At 43.6% G+C, this 16,253-nt stretch overlaps 1 protein-coding gene across 19 annotated transcripts in view; it reads right to left on the reverse strand.

Moving 5' to 3' along the window:
• Positions 1-3,189: 3,189 nt before the first annotated feature.
• The window catches only part of rg (A kinase anchor protein rugose), a 451,984-nt gene continuing 438,920 nt past the window's right edge, over positions 3,190-16,253 (reverse strand). For 11 of the 19 annotated variants that reach the window (XM_033467861.2, XM_033467852.2, XM_033467860.2 and 8 more), the window contains 8 exons: positions 15,335-15,519; positions 13,843-14,062; positions 13,603-13,683; positions 12,768-12,935; positions 12,281-12,544; positions 11,631-11,827; positions 11,366-11,517; positions 3,190-11,234 (listed from right to left, as the gene is read on the reverse strand). In XM_033467861.2, coding sequence (XP_033323752.2) covers positions 11,144-11,234; positions 11,366-11,517; positions 11,631-11,827; positions 12,281-12,544; positions 12,768-12,935; positions 13,603-13,683; positions 13,843-14,062; positions 15,335-15,519 — 1,358 coding nt within the window. In that variant the 3' untranslated portion in view covers positions 3,190-11,143. The remainder of the gene's footprint in view (positions 11,235-11,365; positions 11,518-11,630; positions 11,828-12,280; positions 12,545-12,767; positions 12,936-13,602; positions 13,684-13,842; positions 14,063-15,334; positions 15,520-16,253) is intronic. The other 8 variants (XM_076520762.1, XM_033467864.2, XM_076520760.1 and 5 more) reach the window with 2 other exon arrangements.

Consider the following 16,253-nt stretch of genomic DNA (forward strand, 5'->3'; position numbering starts at 1 on the left):
ATGAGAAGTCAGGGAAAAGGATATGATCGGATTGTTTCGCGCAACGTTTTCTCTTTTCCGCGAATACCGCGGCGTGGTTTGTTGTTTCTGCTTTCTGTAAATATCGATTCGTGCAGGTATCTCTTGTATAGTAAAAATAAAAAAAATAGGTATTCGAAGGAATCTTGCTTCAACTCTTTGCTCGGTTTGGGATAAATCTTTACGATGCATTTCTGTGCGAATACAGATTCGTAAAAGCCTAGTTTAATCGTAGAATTTATGATGACGATAGTGTTCCAAGGATTTCGATATATTGAATTATATTTACTCGTGGAAATAACTTTGATACGTTTTACCATTTGAACTTTTAATTGGAACTGTTATTTAATTAAAGAAGGTATAAAATATGTTCTCTCTTAACGAGATGGCTGCGTTGACTGACTCGATTCAACTCGGTGAAAACGATAACGATTAGAAGAGATAAAATACATTATCGCACGCCTTCGCGATTAAATCAGATCAGCTGGTAAATAAAAAGAGAGTAAATAAAAAAAGAGCTGGATTGATTTTTCTATTCAATTTTATTTGCTGAAATCCAAGGTTATGTCAAGGTTACGTCTGAAAAAAGAGCTAGAACAGAGCTATAAATAAAAAAAGAGCCAGATTGATCTTTCTATTCAATTTTATTTGCTAAAATTCAAGGTTATGTCAAGGTTACGTCTGAAAAAGAGCTAGAATAAAGCTATAAATAAAAAAAGAGCCAGATTGATTTTTCTATTCAATTTTATTTGCTGAAATTCAAGGTTATGTCAAGGTTACGTCTGAAAAAGAGCTAGAACAGAGCTATAAATAAAAAAAGAGCTAGATTGATCTTTCTATTCAATTTTATTTGCTGAAATTCAAGGTTATGTCAAGGCTACGTCTGAAAAAGAGCTAGAATAGAGCTATAAATAAAAAAAGAGCTAGATTGATTTTTCTATTCAATTTTATTTGCTGAAATTCAAGATTATGTCAAGGTTACGTCTGAAAAAGAGCTAGAATAAAGCTATAAATAAAAAAAGCGCCAGATTGATATTTCTATTCAATTTTATTTGCTGAAATTCAACGCAATAGAATCGTTCTTTCTTTCCACGTTCGCGAATGCTACGAAGAGAAGACCTTCGGCGAAACAATTCTACTCTTTCCGCCCTCAACTTATTTTTGCACATAGAACAACCTGCTGCTGAATCGGATCGCTTGCTCTGCAACACCCTGTACACAGAGATGAATTGCCGGGGAGAAACACGTTCCCAGCAAAATAGGACAACAGTAACAGCCGGCAGCCACCAGGTCTTGTTTCAAATCTACTCTGATCATGAAAGTGATATTCGTAATCGTATTTAACCAAGCCGCAGGCGGATCAAACGGATTACCAGCCGGTGCCGGTGATAGTATGCATTTTCTAACGAGTATGTGTATCTGTACTGTATAGCCGGGCACGCAGTAGCCTCTTCGTGATTGTGAATGACATAAATAAATCGGTACCATGTCCACGATGCTTTCTTCTTCAGAGATCCTCCCCATGGCTCCTTGGAATATCGCGATATCGTTGCATTTCATTTAAATCGTTGCGGAAATCGATCGAGCAAATTTTTATTCGCCTTTCATTTCAGTGCGATAGCGATCGCAATTATTAACAGTTAAATAGTGATTGTCTTTCTTCTGTAATTTTAATTTCAGGAAGATTGATTTCATTCTAATTTCTTCAGTTCTAATGAGTTGATGATGATATAGTGTCACCAGAATTTTCCTATTTTATGTTTCATTTACTTATTTCTATCGTAAATGCATCCTTGTGCATATATGGATTAAATTTATTGCTACTGCTGATCATTCTTAGAGGAAATTGAATTCCTCTTGTCGATAATGTCTGTCAGCGAAGAGGAAATGAGAGTGTTGACGCGATTTTCGGATTATTAAGAGTTAAATAGCGATTTCTTTCTTCTGTAATTCTAATTTCAGGAAGATTGATTTCATTCTAATTTCTTCAGTTCTAATTTCAATGAGTTGATGATGAAACAGTGTCACCAGAATTTTCCTACTTTATGTTTCACTTACTTATTTCTATCGTAAAAAAATGCATCATTGTGCATATAATAATCATTATTAGGGGAAATTGAATTCTCCTCGTCGATAATGTCTGTCAGCGAAGAGGAAATGAGAGTGTTGACGCGATTTTCGGATTATTAAGAGTTAAATAGCGATTTCTTTCTTCTGTAATTCTAATTTCAGGAAGATTGATTTCATTCTAATTTCTTCAGTTCTAATTTCAATGAGTTGATGATGAAACAGTGTCACCAGAATTTTCCTACTTTATGTTTCACTTACTTATTTCTATCGTAAAAAAATGCATCATTGTGCATATAATAATCATTATTAGGGGAAATTGAATTCCCCTCGTCGATAATGTCTGTCAGCGAAGAGGAAATGAGAGTGTTGACGCGATTTTCGGACGCTGGTTCCACGCTGCTTCGACATAGATCAGAACCTAGTTCCACGTTTTAGCACGGATCAGAACCTTAGTTCGACTAACGAAGGCGAGAAAATTGGTGGCACGTTGCATTAAATAGTACGAAGAAAGCGCGAACAGACACCTTTTCTACTTGTAAAAGTAGAAGTAGAGTTTTTAACCTTGTAAAAGTAGCATAAACGCGATTTTACTCGAATGGAAAGAACGTAGAAAAAGAAAAAAGAACGTAAAAGATGATTTCATCTAAATGAAATAGAAGATCGAATTACGAAAGCATATAATTATTCTGGAATAATTAACTTTATTCAACCCAAAAAGGACTGAATAACTGTAAGTATAGTAATCTCGGACATGACGTAGAAATCTGTTGACATAATTGTCGCCATGATATGTCGCCATGATGGTTCTTTGCTCTGAAATTAGGTCTGCGATATAAACCATTATATTATTATTATTATTATTATTATTATTATTATTATTATTGTTATTGTTATTATATTATTATTATTATTATTATTTAGTAATATAGAAGATCGATTGCAACGCGAATGTTTCCGAAGAAATTAGACGAATTTCGACGAATTTGGTAAAGCTACTGGAAGCATATTTTGACGTTATAGTTGAACGGTTATGGTCGACGAGGATAAGCAGGAGGAGATAGTGCCTACCGATGCCAATGAAAATTGAAACCGTCTGCAACATCAAATGTACTTTTCATTTATTTGACTACTTATCTTTACAGATTAGTCCTACCTTATGCTAAGATACAACTTTCCCATTATGTTACCTCTAATCGAAACGTTACGATAATACTAAGTATAAAATAAGCAATAGAGCTTATATTGGTATGTAGCAACGACTTAAGTACCTCTACTTAATAGTACTCTCTTTAAAATTGCCGGGAATAAACCTGCGTCGTCCGTGTCGTCGACGATGAGACTGATCGACGTGGGTGTTGTACGAATTTTTTCATTTCTTTTCTCTGTGTTTCTCTTCTTTTTTTTGGCTTTCTCACCTTTACCGCGTTTCAATTCGTTTCGTCAATCGGAAAATCATAACTGGACAAGCATCGAGGTTTCCTCAAGAAAGGGTTTTTTTTTTTATTTCCATTGATTGCAGTCATTTGTTCGTCGATCGAACATCGATCCCTCTCTTTTTTCCGTTCGCGTTCTCTGTCTCTCTCTCCTCTCTCTCTCTCTCTGTCTCTCTGTCTCTGCTACATTGTTTTCTCTACGTGTTTGCCTTATAATCGTGAACAAGAATTAGGCCATATCGATACGGCTCGCGGAGCAGCGCGTGTCGCATGTTGCTGCACAGAAAATGTGATGCGCGGCGCGCTGAAATGTGCGCGCGTCGCCGAAATTTTTGTGTTTTTTTTCCCCCTCCCCGGCTCTTCTAATTAAGAGAAAGAACTTCCGACGCTAAACGCCCTCGGTTGGACGATCACGATCGACCGGACGCGAATTCGGCGAATTAGAAGAGTGGAATATGCCGCCGGAACGATGTTCAGTCTTGAATAAATGGAACTGCATTATGATCGGTAAATCGTGCGCGAAAACTGGATGGGCTTAAGCTTGATCCAGAGCGCGCGGATGGCTCGCGTGTCTATCTATCGCGTGTGTATATCCTCCGTGTGTGCATTGTCTCTCTCTCTCTGTATATGTACTCTGTCTGTTTGTCCCTGTCCGACTGTTCTCCTGTGTAGCATTACAAATGCTGTACAATAAGTGTTAAATTGTATCGCTTATCATTTAAGAAACGGGCTTCACGATTATAAAACGCTACTTTTGACGCAAGATGAACTCGATGATCTCTCGTTAATTCTTCATTTTTTTTCTTCTTCTTCTTCTTCTTTACGATTTCGCAGCACTACGACTTATTTTAATTATTCCTTTTTTTCACCCTATTTTCTTTCGCTACGCGTTTTCTCTGTTTATCTTCCCTTCACCTGCATGAGAGAGTGCGTGCGTGTATGTGTGTGTGTGTGTGTGTGTACGTGTACGTGTGTGTGCGTGTGTATATATATTTTTTGTCTCCGTTTCTTATCCTGCTTGTGTAATCTCTTTGCTTTCTCTACGGTTTTTCGCGTGTTATATTGACTTTTTTTTCTCTTTAATCGATCGATTGGAAAAATTACTCGGCGACCGGAAGAAAGAGCGCCCGAGCCGGCGCCCTTTCTCCGAGTCGCTGTTTTAAATACTGAACGAGTTTACGAATCTAACGACTAAGCGTCCGAGTAAGTGTTATTCCGGCATTGATGAGCGCTCTCTCTCTCTCTCTCTCTCTCTCTCTCTCTCTCTATCTCTCCCCTCTTTCATTTGCCCGTGATTGCGCCCCATCGAGACGTCCGATTAAATCTACAATAAGTACGTTCTACGGGCAGCTATCCGTATCCCAGGCGAACCAGTCATCCCTCGATTCTACGCTCTTCGCTTTTTCAGCCCTCTGCGCGGTCGTTTCACCATGGAACGCGGCAGACGGCTCGGTGTGCAACGAACAACGTCGAACAAACGGGAACAAACGGTTGGCACGACACGGAAAACCGTAGGACGAGAGACCCTAGAATCGTTCGTCGAATATACAAATAACGGCGTCCACTTCGCGGTTCCGTTTGCATTCGTCTCTTCTTCTCCTCTTCTCTCTCTCTCTCTCTCTCTCTTTCTTTTTTTTATCTTTTATTTAATATTATTTAAGTACGTCGACTTGTAACCACAAACACGCGTGATGAGAACACTAATGATTCGAATAATAATCATAGTAATAATCAATATCGATATTAATTAATGAGAATAAAGTATAGTTGCGCTTTCAATTAATTCATTATAGGCGAAACCTTTGTCTTGTAGCGTTGTACTTAGCGTTATTTAAAATAGTTTAGCGTTTAAACTCTTATTACGTGTGTCATACGGAGAGGTTTCGAGTTTCGCGGACGAGAAATCCACTTCTTCCTCCTCTTCTTCATCTTCTTCTTCTTCGTCTTCTTCATCTTCGTCTTCATCATCATCTTCATCTTCTTAATCATCGTCGTCGTCGTCGTCCTCGCCTTTCCTTCTTACAACATCCTTTATGTATAATAGCAATATGGAGGGAATTCACTAACAACTTGCTCGAAAAGTGCAGCGTTCTCACACACCTATAAACAAATATAAAAACTCCATTCTCTCTCTCTCTCTCTCTCTCCCGCTCTCACTCGCTCGTTCGTTCTCTCTCTCTCTTTTAAAATTTTTTTTGTTTCGCTTCTACATTTCGCCGTCCATTTTCGTACTTTTTGCGTACTTTTCTACGTCCTCACCGGTCTCGCAATTTTATCGTTTCCAAAGCGATCCCGGTGTTCGAATCTTCCGGGCTCGCGCGGGCCTCCCACGCGCGCGTCTCATTGGCGCTGGGGAACGCGGGAAAATTCAAAAGTTGTCTCGTTCTCCAGCGGTTTGCGTTTCGCGAACAAGAAGCGCGCGTGGAATCTCGCGCGGGACGCTTTTCGACCGGTTTCCTCGATCCATTATCTCTCTCTCTCTCTCTCTATTTTTTTTCTCTCTCTCTCTTTCCCTCTATATTTTTTCCTCTCTCTCTCTCTCCCTCTATATTTTTTTTCTCTCTCTCTCTCTCGCTCTCTATTTTTTTTCTCTCTCTCTCGCTCTTTATTTCTCTCTCTCTCTCTCTCCTTCTCTATTTTTTGCTCTCTCTCTCGTTCTCTATTTGTCTCTCTCTCTCTCTCTTTCTCCCTTTTCCATCGTAGCGAAAATAAGGTGTCGATACTACGCGACTGTACATTAAGTACAACAAGTAAACAGTTGCGACGAGAGCGACTCGTCCCCGCGGGAAATTAACGTTCTCCGAAGCACCCAGGCACGATTCATTTGCTCATTCACCCCGTTCTCAGCCACTCGCGTTTCGCGCTACTTCGCAAGCCCCGCCCTCATCACTCCGCGGAACGGAACAATACAGAACAATCATGCATAAGCACGCCCACAACGAGCTAGCGATTAATACACCGTCGCGTGTGCCTCTATTTCTCTCTCTCTCTCTCTCTCTCTCTCTCTCTCTCTCTCTCTCCTCCGACACCTTCCTCTTCCCCCATTCCGATTTTCGCCGGCACACGTGACACCGTCCCACGCGTGTATAAATTGTACGATAACGATCGATCGATCCGCCGGACCGATCGGAGGCGAGACGGGTACACAATTAAGATCCAGCGATACCTAGTTTAACAATTACAAGTTACATTATCGCGATTCTCCGCAAGCTCGGGAACGTGATATCGATCGCTAGAATCCACGGCACCATGCGACTTATCCGTTATATCCTACCACGTAGTTCCAGTTACTGTATATGGTTTAAGTGTATCGACATCTAAGAAAGTAGGGGGTGGGCCCGACAGTGGCCCGCGACCATCCTCGACCGGTGAGTCCTGACTAGAGAATACATCCTGAGACGTTCGCGACCCCTGCCCTCGATTCCCTTCCACGATTGCGAAAACAACTGACCCGAGCCGACCGAATTCCATCTTCTTCTCCGATCGATCGAAGCCTCTTCCACACGCGTTCCATGTTTTGATTTTACAGCACTCCGACCCGTACCCTGATTTACGTTTCTTCGAGCGAACGGAAGGCGCGATGATCAACGTACGCCGCGCGAAATGCGAGAATATTGCACCCCGTATTGGTAATCCGTTGAAGCAGCAACGTGTATTACTGACAGGCTTTCGTTCGGCCTTGTTAAAAATAGTTGAGATACTTAAGGGAAGGCTGTTGCCATCGTTGAGAACGTAAGATACTCGGTGAAGCGATGCGGCCAGATCGAATATTTTGGAAACGCGACTGTACACGGAGCATAGACCCACGCGAATCGCAAGCGATGGGCGTCGCGGCGGCCACCCTCGGGCCACCATAAACACTCGTTTTATCAATCATGTACGCGCGTCCCTCTCACACTGTCCCCGTTTCACGCCCTCGCCTCCCTTCGTTCACCGATTTCGTTCCCTTTTGTCTCGTTTCGAAGACAGTTTCGACTCGCGTGAAACATCACCGACACGAAAGGAAACACATCGAGATTTGCGACGACTAAGCGCGTGTCTGTTTTGCTTTGCTGCTGTGTACATGTGTATGTGTGTGTGTGTGTGTGTGTGTAACTGTGTGCGCGTGGATGCGTACGTGTGAGAATGTGCATGCGTGAAAACAATCGGCTCTCGTGTATCGTGGACAGAAGAACACTATGTATTCGCTACCATCTCTATTTGGTAAGTGAACTCGACAGCGAATCATTTGCTCGCGAACGCCGTTGTTCCGTCGTTTTTTCAAAACGCGAAGAGAGTGACTAGCATTCGTTCTACGGCGTAGGCGATATAATCTATAGTAGACGAGAGTCGCTTGGATCATACGCGAACGAACTTATTCTCTATCCCTCTCCCCGTACTTTCCGAGTTTCGCTACGCTTTCGGCGATCGAACCTGATCGAGACCTTTTGACACGTTTTGCCATGATGGTAACGCGAACTGGAGTTTATTGGCTGCTCGAGAATCTTCTTTTGTACTTATCTTGAAAGATGCGGTCCGGAAGAGTGGGGGCAGATTGAAGATGCATCGTTCAAAGTTTGATAAGTGTAAGTACAGCAGTGGCAATGATCTCTTTCGCGACTATTATTTGTAAGATTCGTCGGGATAATTGTTAAGTGACAGATTGATGAGAACACGTCTTGAATCTCCTTTCTGAAAGTTACTGATAACAACTTTCTTCGAGGCGATGGAAATAGATGACACATTTCAGAATACAAAGAAATATCACAGAAATGATTTTCATGTATTAAGTACGATCACGAACTGGAGTTTGTTGGCTGCTCGAGAATCTTCTCTAATACTTATCTTGAAAGATGTGTTCCAGAAAAGTGGAGGAAAATTGAAGATGCATCGTTCATAGTTTGATAATGTGTACAGCAGTGGCTGTATTTATAAGATTTGATCGAATACAGGAAAACTTAAGTGACAGATTGATGAGAGAACGCATCTTGAATCTCTTTTCTGAAAGTTACTGATAACAACCCTCTTCGAGGCGATGGAAATAGGTGACACATTTCAGAATACAAAGAAATATCATAGAAATAATTTTCATATATTAACCACGATCACAAATTGGAGTTTATTGGCTGCTCGAGAATCTTCTCTGGTATTTATCTTGGAAGATGCGTTCCAGAAAAGTGGAGGAAAATTGAAGATGCATCGTTCAAAGTGTGATAACGTGTACAGCAGCGGCAATGATCTCTTTTGCGACTATTATTTATAAGATTCGACCGAGTACAGGAAAACTGTTAAGCGACAGATTGAATCTTTTTCCTGTAAATTCCTAATAGCAACCTTCTTTGAGGTGACAAAAGTAGGTAACACATTTCAGAATACAAAGAAATAAAAGAAATATCACAGAAATGATTTTCACAGGATATCATGCGTGTGCGACAGAATATAAATTAAGTACCGAGCCAGAATTACAATTGGAATAATTATCGGTAAACGCTTTAAGTACTTTCTTCAGAACGTAAGCAGCCAAACAGCTTGGGTCCGATCGAAAACGATTCTACAAACGAAAGATCTATAACATCTTCGGATCGCTTTATTAAGTACACCGTTATCTAGAAGTCTCGATCACGATCGATCCGAACGATTCAGACCACGAGAGCCCGAGACGCCGCGTTTACTCGCAACTCGTGAATCTCTCTGCAATGTTCTCTCGGCAAGTTTCCTCGAAACTAACGCCCGAACCGGTCCGAATGTTCCACTCGAACAATGAATACGGGCGGCACGGTCACGCACGAACAACGTCGATCCCCGTACGATCTCGGATCGCTGGGGGAATGCGAGAACTCGGGATGTGATTTCTCGTTTCTTTTTTTCCTTTTCTTCATTTTTTTTTTTAAGCCTATATAACGTTTGTCTTTGCTGATTAATTATACCTCGCGTGCGAAAATACCAAGAAATATCCTCGCGAAAAGTTAAGCTGGACGGCTTTGATAAAAATTAGGATCTCTTTCGAAGGACGTGAACGTCGGGGAATATATAGGAAAAGTGTTTGCAAGGATGGTTTCGGTGGTGTTTTTGGCGGTGGTTGTACCGGTGATTGTTGGGATCTGCGGTTTCTCGAGAGAGATCGGGGCGCTGCGGAAAAGCGTTGGACGCCCCTTTGTAAATCGTAATCTGTTCGCGGAAGTGCATCTTGTGCAGGCCTGGTAACACACAGGTCGCTCCGCCTGCGTGCACGCGCGTATACACCTTTGCGCGCGTGCACGGGCGCGCGCGCGCGCGCCAGGTCCGTGTTTCTCTAGAGGTGTCCACGTATCGTTAAACTGAATTCACTAAGTGCTTAGCCAAAAAGTGTTTCTCTTTTTCCTTTTTTATCACGAGCGGCAATTACGACATCGGCGCGGTTAATACAATTGGAAACATTTCATCCTCGAAATGGTTACACGCTTCTCCCTCCCCCAAACTTTCGCTCATTCGCTCGCCACCCTATTATAATCGGAATTATATGCGTATATATATATAATATATTTATATATGTATATTTATACGTCGCAGAGATTATCGTTTTCTTTCTTTTCTCTTTTTTTGTCTCGTTCCCTTCCTGCCACTTTCCTCTTGTATTTACAACGGGACGTTTGCTACAGCGCTAGAGGTGTCGAGGGCCGTACCCGCGCGGCTCCAGGCGGATTGACGATGATCGACGGGTCGCCTGAGAACGGCCGGGCCCCGTTCCGCGGCCCACGGGAGATCGCCGGGCCTCGCCCGTCGTGATCTATCCGTCGTCGGATCAGCGCGCCGCACACTCCGACGCAGAAGTGACTAAGAGAATCGGCCTTCGAACATATCGCAAGCGTAGAGATTGATCCGAGTCTTCGTAATTGACTAGCGTTGAGAGACGCGTCCGGCTTTCTCTCCGAGTCCTCTCGAACCGGTTCCGAGGCTCGACCCGCTCGAGCCGAGTCCCGCGGCCCTGTCCCGCCGATCGAAAAATTCAGCGGCCGGTACGCGAACCGTCTCCCTGCCGACTCGAGGAGGCCGGTCGGCACCGCGGTTCGAGAGATCGATTCTACTGTTCGCTCGCGCGTCGCCGTCGATTCGCGCCGCTTCACGGAAGCACTGCTTGAATTGTGAAAGAGTCGCGAAAGCGAGCTTTTATTGCTAAACGCTGAATATTGTTAGTTTTACCTGCTGGCTCCGCGGCTACGTTCTGCGCCCTCTCTACTACATGATTGTAATAAACGGTTTACGAAAGCGTCGTTGCTCGTTGCTCCTATCTGTAGTGAACACCTCGAACCGGAGTACGGTTCGGCCGCGATACCCGACGAACCTTGTTCACAGTCTCGATCGTACTATTTTTCTGTTTATTCCTCCTCCTTTTCCTCTTCCTCCTCCTCCTCTTCCTCTTTTGTTACCGGCGTGTGATTGCGCGATGCGATTTCGTGTTGCTTCTAGAATCGTAATGTCTGTGTCGTAGACGCCGGCGATGGTTTTCGAAAGTGGCCGGCTCCTCAGATCGCGCGAAGACGGTCACCGTTGCGACGCATCCACGGCTTCGGGATGATCCGCTGCTGTTGCTGCTCGAGAAGGTCGGATAACGGATGGGCTGCGCTCGTGCGTGTACGATTCTGCTAGACGTACGCGAAGCAATCTCAGTAACGTTGCTGGAACTCGTGGTGCCATCGGTTGAAGTCGATGTGGAAGATCACGATCGACCCGTTCGCCAGCCCGGCTAAGAGAAACCTGGAACAGAGGCTTTCGAGTTGGAGTCGAGGAACGGACCAGCCACGAGACTCTCGACGCTCGATGCGTCTTACCGATGCGTTCAGCCTCTTTTCAATAAGAGCCATCGAACTGCACGCTTTTCTACTCACTTTTGGTCGTGGGAGAGCGCCAGAGAACGCACGCTGCTCTCGCAAGCTGGGAATGCGTACAGAAGGGCAAGGTTGAAAGTCCTCCACACTTCGACGATCCGCTTGTCGCCACCTGTCATTAAGTACTCGCCGTCTCTGCTGAGCAGAAGACACTGGAAACATAGATCGTGATATACGTATGCGTCATCGAGAGATCTGAATCTCGATTTTTCAGTGTTTCGCGAAAAATGATTTGAAACTATAATTATTTCAAACCATATGTTACCTGAAGATTGTCGTTGTGAGACTCGTGACGGAGGCGTTTTCCGTTTATGGTGAACGCGGCGATGTGGCCGCGCTCGTAGTTCACCACGATCACACCTTCCCTCGACATCGCGATGTTCTCTGGCGACGAGAACCCATTCGGTGCCTCCAGCGATCTCAGAAGATCGCCGAAAGTCGTGTGCACGAGAACTGGTCCACCTGTAATCGAGAATTCAGTTGCTGATCTCCAGTTTGACCATACAGGATGTCCCGTAATTATGTTAACAATTGAAATGGGCGATTCCTGAGGTGCTTTGAAGTAACTTTTTCCTTAGCGAAAATCTTCTCCGAGGCGTCGTTCACGAGTTATTAAGGAAAAACACTGGCCAATGAGGGGCGAGCTCGCCTAGCGCTGGGCGGCCGAGCCAATCAGCGGAACTGGGAGCTCGGCCGCCTCGCGCCAGCTGGTCTCGCCTCTCATTCGTCACCGTTTTTCGTTAATAACTCGTGAACGATGCCTCGGAGAAAAGTTTTGTAAAGGAAAAAGTTGCTTCAAATGATCTCAGGAATTACCTGATTCCAAGTGTTAACATAATTATGCGACAACCTGTAGATAGTCCTCTAGCTCGAGATGAAGTGTTAAACGTTTAGGAAGACGGTGTTGCTACATACAGTAAGAGCCGGAGACAACCAAGCCCAACTCGGCCGATATAACGACAGCCGTGACAGGCTGCTCGTGTCCCGTTAGGGTCGCTCTGGGTGCCGGTGCTTCGCCTTCCCCAACGATCGTCTGCGTTCTAGCGTTCCAGTGCCACAAGAGAACGGTGCAATCAGCACTACCAGATGCAATGTAACAGTCGGAAGTGATGTTGCACTCGCTTCGGGACAGACATGTGACGACTCCGTAGTGGCCGAACACAATCTGCACGATTTTCGCTGCAAAGAAATGGTAGTCACCCTGTCATTTTGCTTTTTCTTCGATTAAAACTCTCGAATGGTGGCCATATTTCAATTTCCTAATAGCCAACTCTCTAGCTATTAATTTCTTGTATTATACATATATACCAGGAGGACCTAAGTCACGGTTGTTTCAGGGACCTAAATCATGAAACCAGTCATGGTTGCTATAAAATCGCGAGAAGGATTCAGATAAGATTACCAGTCTCGGTGGAGAACACTCGAAAACTGTTGTCCCAGAAACCACAGGCGACCAAGAATCGACTGTCCACAGTAGTGACGAAGCAGTTGCTTCGAATCTTCAACTTCTGACTGAAATTGTCGCCCAAGTGTCTGCGTAGCGTCGGATTCGAGCTGTTCGCTGCTTGTGCTATAAGAACGGACGTCGAATGTGTTTAAAAACTGCGTACTTTGTTCATCGTTATACTATATAGAGTGTCCTGTAATTATGTTAACAGCTGAAAATGAGTGATCCCTGAGGTCATTTGAAGCAACTTTCTCCTCAACGAAATTGCAATCCGCGGCTTCGTTTACGAGTTAATAACAAAAGACAGTGACCAATGAGAGGCGAGCTCGGCTGACGCTAGGCGGCCGAGCCAATCAGCGGAACCGAGTATCGACCGCTCGTTGACTCGGCCGCGGCGCGGCAGTCGTGCGCCAACCGAGCTCGCCTCTCATTGGTCGGTGTTTTTCTCTAATAACTCGTAAACAAAGCCGCGGAGAAAATTTTTGTAAAGGAGAAAGTTTCTTCAAATCACCGATTACCGCGTGTTAACATAATTATGGAACAGTCTGTCAGAACTAAACATTTACTACTACTACTACCAAGTAGTAGTAAATTATATAATAATATAATAATATAATTATATTTTATTTACTACTACCATTTTCCTGTGTCAAGAACTAAATTGACCGGAGAATAAAAATACAGAATTCAGTGGTTTCTTATTCAGTGGTTTCTCTCGCATGCTTGGACAAACCAATGCAACCCAGAACATTTGATAAAAGACAGTTCGAGTACTATTTCGTTGACTTACAGAGAACAGGATCCATGGAGAGCGGTTGGTTGGCAGCCTGAGCCTGCGGGGCGTCCGCGTAACTCGGCGACTGTACGGACGCTGTAATTTGTTTCGCAACGATTTAATAATCATTGTTCATAACTCGCCGGTCGACGTTAGTAGCAAAACAGATACATCTATCGGAAGTGAACACATTCGATCCGCGGTCGCGGACGGTTGTTCATTAAACGCGACCCGGTGAAAGTCGTCGTTGCTTACCGGCGTAGTTGGTGTTCCATCGGTTGACAGCGAATTGCTGTCCGGTGGTGACAGTGACGACGGACGGCAACGGCAGCTGCGGGTACGTGTTCGCGGAGATGTGACAGATCGGCGAGTTCGACGGGAACTTGATTGTCATGCAGACGTCGTCGGGGATGCTCGAGAACATCATCGGCGACTGCAACACGGTGGGCAACGTCTTGTCAAAGTTTGCAGTACTCTTCACGTTCGGTACGTTTGAACAGAAAGAAAAGCGTGCATTGCACGTATATGTAGGTATATCATTTAGTGACGTGAGGATGACCGAGCTGGTGGTGAGTTCCGGCGGGTGTTCATCTGAATGTTAAACTTTCGACAGTTGCTCTATAGTCTTGTATATACGGGACTCGGCAGGTCCTTTGTCCTTCCGCGCGTCTTGTCAATGTATGCGAAATCTCGAGGCTCGAGTCATACTAGAACCACTGTCAGATAACTGCTCTCACAAAAGGAATTGGTTTCGCACTGTGAGAGTAGCTATCTGGCAATGACGATAGTACGACTCTAGCCACGAGACTTCGCATAAAGCTAGGCAAGACGCGGGGAAGGGTAACAGAACTGGCGAGTCCCGCGTATACGAAACTTATTACAGAGTGTCCCAAAATTATTGTGCGAGCGGGAAGTAATGGGTTCCTGAGGTCGTTTGAAGCAACTTTCTCCCTAGCGAAAATGCGATCCGACGCTTCGTTTACGAGTTATTAACGAAAAACGCTGTCCAATCGGAGTGCGAGTGCGGCCGGCGCTGCGCCCTTGCGGCCAATGCCGCGTCGCGCCGGCCGTCTGACGCGGCGTCAGCGGTCGCGAGGGCGGGGCATCAGCCGTACGCATCTCTGTTTTCGTTCATAACTCCTAAACGAAGCCACGGATTGCATTTTCGCTAAGGAAAAAGTTGCTTCAAATGACCTCAGGAATCCCTCGTTTCTCGCTTGTACAATAATTTAGGGACACTTTGTAGAGCGACTGTCGTGAGTTTTACTCACACATGGACACCCGTCTCTATTCATCTAACGCTACTGAAACTCGGGGTGTCTAACCAATCGAATTCTACGTACGGAAGAGGAGTTCCGTGGTCCCGTTTCGCAGAAATCTTCGCCAATTCGAAGCTTCGCTTTCGAACAAAACGGGACCAGAGGTACTGGAGGTTTCCGCCCAGGGGTTAGCGGCGGAGAACTACGAGGCTACGCGCTAACTCTTCTATTTCTAGCGATCGAATCTCTAGGCTAGCTTCTTGCTTAAGAGTAATCGAATCGTTGGGACTCTACCTTGTAACAGGACGGTCTCTTAATTAAGAGCTCCTCGGGAGTACACCTACAATACTATATTCATGTTATAATACTAATACCTACATTACGGTGCACACTTTTCTTACAACAAAGGTTTTTCTACGATGTGTCAGATCGTGAGCGGTATTAACGCTCGTGGACAAATGGAACAGTGAATAGTAAATATCGTTTACCAAATGCATCGCCGAGCTCCGCGGTGGGTGCGGCTCTATCAGCAGCTGCGACGGTATCTGGCCGAAGTTTCGGATTTGATTTTCTATGGCCTCGCGCATCATGGGGTCCGTTATCGTGTCCAGATCCACGCTGCCTTCGTACGTTAGGTAGTAGAACACGTTCGTTGCGCGCACTGCTTCCGGCCCTGCAATGAACCCGACAGAATTACACGGTTGCTGCAGACGCTCGAATAGGGTCGCACAGAATTTAGGGAATTCCTACAATTTTACTGGAACTTGTAAATTACATAGAAACGTATAAATAATGAATAAGATAAATATATACATATGTGTAATAATATATACAATATATAATGATATAAATCTTAATTAATTCATATATATAATAATATAAATCATAATTAATTCATATGTATAATAATATAAATCATAATTAACTCATATATATATTAATATAAATCATAATTAATTCAAATATATATAATAATATAAATCATAATTAATTCATATATATATATATATATGAATATATAATATATTAAATCATGATTAATTCAAATATATATATAATATATTAAATCATAATTAATTCATATATATATATATATATATATATATATATATATACAATAATATAAACCATGAATATCCTAGCATAAACATAAACATCAAATAAATTGAAAAGTATCTAAAAGAAAAACTGAGAAGCGAAAATTAGTATGAATCTAGTCGCGTCAAATCTTCCAGTTTCCTCGCGAGTCTATAAATACGTAAAATCGTTTTATCCGCGAGTCCGTAATAGAAGGCTATAAACGTTTGTCCCGTGGTTCTGAAAAAAATTGTAACGACGCTACCGGCTCGTTATATCTCTTTGAACGGTCGGGCACGCTGGAAGGTTCGGTTGAACGATCAGAAAATA

Source organism: Megalopta genalis, chromosome 4, assembly GCF_051020955.1.
Source record: "Megalopta genalis isolate 19385.01 chromosome 4, iyMegGena1_principal, whole genome shotgun sequence".
NCBI classification, from domain to species: Eukaryota; Metazoa; Arthropoda; class Insecta; order Hymenoptera; family Halictidae; genus Megalopta; species Megalopta genalis.